General features: G+C 32.4%; 1 protein-coding gene across 1 annotated transcript; it reads left to right on the forward strand.

Moving 5' to 3' along the window:
• Positions 1–2,907: 2,907 nt before the first annotated feature.
• Positions 2,908–6,750, forward strand: LOC132271194 (large ribosomal subunit protein eL14y). The gene is made up of 5 exons (XM_059772499.1): positions 2,908–3,040; positions 3,746–3,847; positions 5,283–5,412; positions 5,519–5,631; positions 6,519–6,750. The coding sequence occupies exons 1-5, from the start codon at positions 3,038–3,040 to the stop codon at positions 6,573–6,575; spliced, it is 405 nt and encodes a 134-aa protein (XP_059628482.1). The 5' UTR covers positions 2,908–3,037; the 3' UTR covers positions 6,576–6,750.
• The last annotated feature ends 1,834 nt before the right edge of the window (positions 6,751–8,584 follow it).

Here is an 8,584-nt window from a genome sequence, read left to right on the forward strand (position 1 = left end):
TCATCCAAGGTATCAAAGTGTCCCCACACAAATGTCAACAAGTAGATCAATGAGAGTGTGACACTTTTCAAAAATTGCAAAAAGATCCTTTTTGAAAATATCTTTCAAATTAAATTACAAAATGGTCCCTAAGACGAAAAATAATTACTTTACATAATTACACTAAAACCCCAAAATCAAGAATATTTATAAGAAAGTATGTATCCATTCCCTTTACGAAAAAGTAAGTAACTAGAATGTATTTTTCTACAAGAGTAAAAAATACAATGTCATGAAATTTAAATATCATGGATGCATGCAAAACTGGAATCAAATCTGAATACGAAAAGTGAGGTTATGCCAACAAAGTGACAAACGAGAAAAAGACGAAAAGTGAATAATGTCCAAAAAGTGAGAATATGAAAATAATTCGGTCCTCAAAGGAAGTCGTCAATCCAAGGAAAAGAGTCTCGGAAACCATCCCCGAGCACTCAAGATGACACTAAGTGACGAGAAACTGAACTCAGAAAAAAAAAAAAGATCAACGGAAAAAAAAATATTCGTGAAAATCTGAGAAAAGGAAAGGAAGGAAAATAACTGGGTCATTACAAAACACGTGGCAAAATCTCAAGTGTTATAGAAACTTTTCAAGTTCAAATTTGTTTTCAAATAAAGAGAACTATTTCTTGGATTAATCCATATTTTGACAATTAATTTTATAGTAAAGTACAATAACACCCCCTAAAATTTGCCAAAAAGACAATCAGAGGAAAGTTTGACTATTTTGGGACAATGACACCCCCTAAAGTTTGATATATCTACCAAAGACACCCCAATGGTAATAAATTAACATTTTTACCCTTTAACTTTTATATTGACTAATTTAAATACTGAAATGACTTTTCTAACCTCATACCCATAACAATTTTTTTCCTTCTCTCCTTTCTATTTTATCTTCCTCAACCCCCAACACCAACACACACTGTCACACATATACACACATACTGTCACATATATACACACATACACATAAAAAATGAAAGTGGAGTATTTAAATATTGTTAGAAAAGTCATTTCAGCATTTAAATTAGTCAATATAAAAGTCAAAGGGTAAAAATGTCAATTTATTACCATTGGAGTGTCTTAGGTAGATGTATCAAACTTCAGGAGGTGTCATTGTTCCAAAATAGGCAAACTTTCCTCTGAGTGTCCTTTTGGCAAATCTCAAGGGGTGTTACTGTACTTTATCTTTAATTTTAAAACTCATTTGACCATATAAATTTATTTTGAAAAAAATAATATACTAAAAAATAAATTATTTATTTATTAAATATAATTGATCAAAATTGTGGACAGACAAACGAAATTAAACCAAACTAAAACATAAACACCACATTGATTCCATCTTGAAAAATATGTTCAAAAGCACATGATTCGTAATTACTCAAACTCTCTTTAATATGAATTGATACATAAATAAACTTGTAAGTAGATATATCACCATGTGATCTATCATTAAAAAATATATATATAATGATTTATGAGTGGAATTTGGACTTGTCAGAATGGATTTCAAATGCAATCCCATGAATGATTAATTTTACATTATTTATAACTATAGGTTAAGTACGGATGATTAATTTTGCTTTATTAATAGCTATAGGTTAAGTACTAATGCTTAATTCTCAGCACAATAAGCATTTTAAGTATATATCAAGTCATACTATTTTTTTTTCCCGGGTAAATGAGTCATATTGAAATTGTGTACTAATTTGAGAAAAAAATGTAGCAATAATTATGGTCTTGCTTGGTTTATAACTTTGAGAACAATTTTCTGCTCTCACAAAACTAAAAATAGAAATCTGTATAAAAAATTCTGATTGGTTCAGTTTTTTGAAAACTAAGTTATAAAAAAATCTGTTTTCAGATAACTGTCTTTTATTATTATTTGAAAACTGTTTTATGTTCTCTGAATTATTGAGAACTATTTTCAGAATTACAAACTAAGCAAGTCTAACATTTTCCATGAGTTGAAAAAGTATAATTTTAAATTGAAAACACCTACACATTTGAAAGTAGTGACCTTTCTCAAAGACACAAAATCAATCTACATAAAAATTCCAAAATCATCAATTTAAAGTTCAAACGGGACTATTAGAAAGCATACAATGAGAATGTCACAGAATTAGGCGAGAGAAAATGTTATCCCCAACAAAAAAGGTTACACCATGCAGAAACACAGACACACAACAAGATTAACCTTTTAATGTCATAATTGTCCACGTGATTTTGATAGACAAATGGGGTGGATTGGGTTTTTTGAAAATCCGACATATAGTTATGGTAATTTCTAATCATTTGTGCTGTAAAATTGCATTAATTCATGGGAGACTAGAGTCATTAGAAATTTTTCTAAAGTTTCATTCTAGTTCTCTTGAAAGATGGTATATGGTTTTGATATTGAAAGTCAAATAAAGAAAAAAAAAAAAAAAGTGTTATATAATTGTAATTTTACAAGATGGTATATGGTTTTGATATTGAAAGTCAAAAAAAAAAAAAAAAAAAAAAAAAAAAAAAAAAAAAAAAGAAGAAGAAGAAGAAGAAGTGTTATATAATTGTAATTTTACGAGGAAATCTCTTACATCGGATAAATTATTAGATGGTCATGGTTAATTAACTTGATGAATTAATTCAATTCAAACTCTCTTTATTAAAAAAATAATTCATAAAAGTGTATTATTATATTACAAAGAAATTTCGGTTTTATTTTTTGTGGCATTGATTAGTGGGCCGAACCCAGTCAATCGTATGGAGTCTGAAAAAAAAAAAAATGTACGTACCAAACTTGGTTAAAAAGTAACTTCCCATGGGCCCAAGGCCTTGGGCCCAGGCCTTGTTAAATTCCAAATAGTTTTGCCATTACCAGGCCCACTCACCGTTTGGTATAAAGCATTGGAGAAACCCTAGAACATAGTCTTCTCACGCAGAAAACCCTAATCTGTAACTCTGTTGGAGGAGGCTGAGCTCAAGTTCTCTGCATCTTCACATCTTAGCGACAATGGTGAGTGTATATTCCCAAACGCCTACAGTTATCGTTCGATGCTTATTGTAAGTTTACATGTAATCCACTGTTTGGTTGCTGAGAAAAAACTGCGAAAGAAAAGAAAATTTTCAATATCAAAATTATATGTTCTTTTTTTGTTTCTAGAATTGCAAATCTCATATCAGCCTGTTTAGATAGATGACTATAGTTTGTATCAAGTTTCGTTTATTTTTGTTTCTTGGATGCAAACAGAGGAAATTTTAAATATTTTGATTTTCCTACTGCATTTTCTCATCGGCCAAGCAGGAGTAGCTGTTTTTAATGGTCTATTAGGTAGATTTACATTTGATAGTTTGTTTAACTGTTATTTTCTGATGCTTGTTATAGACTTCCATTTTGCAGTAATTTACCGTTTGTTTTCCAAGAAAAGGGAAAGAAAAATTCGAATCTCAAGTTATATGTTGTATTGGTCTCCACAAAAATTAAAATCCTCATCTCAACCTGTTCAATTCAAATAGTTGACTATAGTTTTCTATCCAGTTTGGTTTACATTTGTTTCTGCGATGATTGCAGAGGAAAATTTAAAGATCCAATTTTGTGTCATTTTCTTCCGGTATTTTCTCAATGATCTTACAGTGCTAGCGACTGTTCTTATCAGTCTGTTTGGTAAAAAAAAAAAATTTGTGTTATTTTTATTGTTCTAATTGTTGCCTTGATTTGTAGCCTTTCAAGAGATATGTGGAGATTGGGAGGGTTGCTCTTGTGAATTATGGAAAAGATTATGGAAGACTTGTCGTCATTGTTGATGTTATCGACCAGAATCGGGTTTGTTTTTTATGATCCCATCACGTGTATTTTTTGTTTAACATTTATTACTTTATTGTCTAATGCCTTCAGTTTTGCGAAATATGGATCAAATAATTTCAAGTAATAATGAATTAGTCAGCCTTTGTAATAGTGGCTGTGGATATACGGAGCAGGGTATAGTGGACTTTACACAACAAGCCTATAATTTAGTGATGCTGTTATCAATTTTTTTTCTCAGACCACCGAAATCACATCAATTTCAGTTGTATTATATTCTAATAAATTTTGTTGAATTTATTTGCTTAATTTAATTAGCGTGATGAATTTAATATTGATATTGATTTTTAAGAATTTGTCAGTAAAAATATTTACTAATTTTGTCTTTTCATTGTTACTGCAAGCATTTATGCACTTAAATACAAAAAACTTTGGCACATTCCAATTACCTCATTCCCCAAATGTAACACAAGTAAAATATGAGAGGGTTTAGATTTATGGAAATCTAGATGGGGAAATTTGGGAATGGAGTTGGTAGCAAACTTTTTCAAACCTCAAGCAAGATGTTTAAGTTAGAGTGGATTATTTTATCTTTAAGTCAAAAAAATGTGATATATTTAAAAAAAAAAAAATTAAGCACTGAAGTGGTATAATTCTTGATTACAATATGAGGTTAGGTTTTGCAGAGTTGTTGTTTTAGATTGTGGATATATAATGTTTTTGTTGCACCCAAACCCTCTATGCTTAAAATTTGAAAGAAAATGCATACATATGGAAATAGCCATAGTTTTTGTATTCGTATACATGTCCTAGATAATCTTTATTATACGAATTTGTTTTTCTTTGTAAAGCCCACCAAATTATATCTCTTACCACTCTACCCTACACTTTCTCTCATTATAAAAACCTTATGTAGAACTTTTTTCTTTCTCCTACATTCGTCAACTAATTGTCTTATTAAGTAAATAGCTCCATTGTTAGATGTTTCTGGCATAAATCCAAGTTCGTTATTGGATAATGGATACTATGGATGGCAGTTTGTGTACAAATTAATATTAATTATTGCTTCAGAAAGTTCCCATAAGATGGGATTTAGAGAATGAAGGTTTGGGTTGGAAGAGCATATGATACCTTAGGCCTGAACTTTATTTACTAATTTCTTGGGTATAGGCTTGAGTTGCAATCATCAATCACTGCTGATGCGTTGTATTTGGAGTATACCTGTTTCAGATCCATAAATATTTATATGTGTTCTGTTCCATGATTGCCAATTCTTAGATCCATATTTATTCATACGTGTTCTATTCCATGAGCGCCAATTTTAATTTTTGAACCTTATACTTGGCAGGCTTATATGTGTTCTGTTCCATGATTGCCAATTCTTAGATCCATATTTATTCATACGTATTCTATTCCCTGAGCGCCAATTTTAATTTTTGAACCTTATACTTGGCAGGCTTTAGTTGATGCACCTGATATGGTGAGAGCTCAAATGAATTTCAAAAGGCTCTCACTTACAGATATCAAGATTGACATCAAAAGGGTCCCCAAGAAGAAGACTCTGATTGCTGCCATGGAGGCTGCAGGTGGGTGGCCAACTCAATATAATTGCCTTCAACATTTGGACTTTTTTTTTTTACTTAAACTTTAATAAGTGAGCTCTATTAACTTCCACATTCCGTGGTGCAACAGATGTCAAGAACAAGTGGGAGAAAAGCTCCTGGGGCAGGAAGCTGATTGTGCAGAAAAGAAGGGCCTCACTAAATGACTTTGATAGGTTCAAGCTTATGTTGGCAAAGATCAAGGTATGTTTTCTTTTTCCCATCTTGTGTGTGTGTGTGTGAAGGGCGGCTGCAATTTCACCAATATGCTGTCAAGGAATTTACCTTGTAGTTTGAATTTAGTCCTATATTGCCGATTCTTGGCATGCAATCATCATTAGTTTTTGTCAATACTTGCACACCACTAAGAAAGGTTAGTGTTTGCCAAATTGCCTATCTTATATTCCAAAATTGCTTCTCGACAACTCTCAGGATCTTAAGGTCTTTAAACTAATCAAACCTTGGTTTAGTTACTTTGGTCTCATAGGTCACTGGTTTCAATAACTTGTGAAATGTCTCCGTTTTGCACAATAGTTCAATCATCGCATTCGCACATTTGGCTCACACAGCATTCTGCTCAGTTTAAGGAGGTATTCTGATTGGTAACAAGCTTGTTAAGCATGAAATTCAGTAGAGTAAAAGTTTAAAAATTTCAAAGCAAATAAAAAAATTGAGTCCTCACAGCTGTGCATTAACCTTAAATTTCGGCAATTATGCCCTGATCATTTTTGTAAAAGGAAATTGAAGAATAAAATCTGGAATATGATTCTGAGATAATACACACACACACACACACACACATATATTGATTAAAAAGTTCTTCAAATTTGGACTTGACTTGCATCTTCATATCTTAGCATAATAAAAATAGAAGGTAAGCATTTTGCATGTTTTACAGCTAAAATTATTTTTGCGGAAACTTCTTTGATAGCATAGTTGATTGAGTGTGGTGGGGGGATCGGCATGTCAAGCCATTCATAGAGAGCTTGGTTGAACCGCATTTTTTCTTTTTATCCTATGAATTTTGGTTTAATGAAGGATCCCAAGGGTATTTCATTCTTTTTAATTTCATCATTAATTTGAATGTGCAGAAAGCTGGAACCATCAGGCAAGAGCTTGCGAAGCTGAAAAAGCAGAGTGCTGCTTGAGCCCTTGGGGAGCGCCTATTTTGCTTAAGAATATTACATGTTTTTCTAGTACTAAATCTTGCTCAATGTTTCTTTCCCTTCATTACCGAGACGACGTATTGATAGACCCTGCAGTTTGGTTGTCCTTTGTGTTCTCATTGTTCACAATCAGATGAATATTTCGGGATTCTCTTTAGGTTTTCTTCCAACAAAAATAGTTGACACTACATTTCTAGTTGGAATTAAAGTTTTGGCCTTAGCTTGGGCATGTGATGGATGGGGTTTGTGGGTCAATAATATCATATATTGCATAATCCAATTGAGCTTTTGCTTCTTTTTGTTCCACAAGGTTTGAGGCTCGTGTGACACATACGAGTCTTTGATTTGGATTGCTGGCATAGTCTACCAGTGGAAGGAGGTCCTCTAGGACAAATGTTCCAATTAGAATGCAACACTTGTCGAATGCTTGGCGCTCTTAGAGTAGGAATGGGGGACATCACTATAGGGTCCTGGAGAGAGATGGTTTGCTTAGATTAGGTTCGGGGTTATGGGTGTGTGGTCTTTCAATTTCCCGAAACAAGATCACAACATATTGCTGTAGACTTTGTTGAGTGAAGGCACATATGTTCATATGATCAAACTGCAAGTTTTGAACATTGGGTCGGGGTGAAAATGGCTCATATAGATAGAGCTTTTTTGATGGGGGGTCGTGTGATCTTTCAATATCCCCAAGCAAGATGTGATTTTTTTATTATTATTATTATTTTTTTGTCTCTGTATTGTTGCCCTTTCATATCATATTCTTAAATGATTGTTAAGTTCTTTTGATTTATAAATAATATTTAAAATATTTACAGGCGACCCGGAGCCTCTTGTCAAAAGGGCACTAAGAAACTGGTCCTTGGAAAGGCCAAGTCCTTGACAATAAGCTTCATTTTTAAGGAAAGTGGCTTTAAAATGGTAGCCATTTTAATTATGAGCTGCTATGCATAAAATCTATGCTTGTATTGAGATATCTTAGATCCTCAAATGATACTTCTGAAGAATTAAGAAATTGATTTTCACTTTGATTATTGGGACCTCCATCTTGAATGACAACAAATAAGAGTTTTCTCACCAACTATGCTCGATAGGGTTGGCATATATTTTTTTTGTTATCCTTGGCAATGGTTAGTGGTTTGTGATAGGGGAGGGTTCGAACCTGGGTCCATAGGGTGGGGGCTTGAAGGCCATAAAATTAGCAAACAATTTAAGAAGATGAAAGTGTTGTAAAGAGATGGGATTATAGAAGATTAGAAAGTTTGTATAAATTGTGTATATTGAATGGTAGATTAGAGAGAATTCTGGAAGGTATTTAGATAATTAAGTGGAGAATTCTAAAATTACATCTTCGTCGTTTATCGTAATTTATCATAGCAACCCAATAGAAAAGATGAGTCCTATAATATACCAGTAGCAAGGCTGGATATATATAAACAAGAGACCCACAATAGAAGAGACCCACAATAGATCGGAGAGAAGAAGTAATTGGATATATATGATTTGCGAGTTAGTAAGCTTTTGATATTTATTTATTTATTTATTTTTGTAGTATGAAACATTGACTCCAATCTTTTTAGAATATTCAATTTTTGTTTCAACTTTATTTTTGTTCTGCCTCGTTGATACGTAAAAGTTTGCCTTTTCCATTACTTTTTTTTTTTTTCAATAGACTCCAATTGAAAATGGCTTAAATCACTTTTTAAAGTCTGAAATTTTTTAACCTGGGTGTAGAAATATAGTCCTAAATAATTGTTTACACCAAGTGAAAGTTGAACTCCTGATACTTTACTTCATGAGGTACGAGGACAAAGTGACCTTAATACAAAAGACCTAGACCTAGATGACTTTTTAGCGTCCCCTTTGAATTCACCCCATGATAAATTGATCTAAAAATACAAAGAAGATCCTATTGAGTAAATATTGGTATCAATCTACATGTGAGGAGTTAGTACATCCCAGTTGACTTCTTTAGATCTGAAAAACATCAT

The sequence above is a fragment of the Cornus florida genome, unplaced genomic scaffold, assembly GCF_030987335.1.
Source record: "Cornus florida cultivar Cherokee Brave unplaced genomic scaffold, ASM3098733v1 CherokeeBrave_3.0.0_Hap2_Chr08, whole genome shotgun sequence".
Classification (NCBI taxonomy): Eukaryota; Viridiplantae; Streptophyta; class Magnoliopsida; order Cornales; family Cornaceae; genus Cornus; species Cornus florida.

Excerpts from the sequence above, each read along its gene's own strand:
- LOC132271194 (XM_059772499.1), top strand. Across the intron at positions 5,413-5,518 it reads TGCTGCCATGGAGGCTGCAG|ATGTCAAGAACAAGTGGGAG; the intron begins GTGGGTGGCCAA and ends GTGGTGCAACAG. Across the intron at positions 5,632-6,518 it reads TTATGTTGGCAAAGATCAAG|AAAGCTGGAACCATCAGGCA; the intron begins GTATGTTTTCTT and ends TTGAATGTGCAG.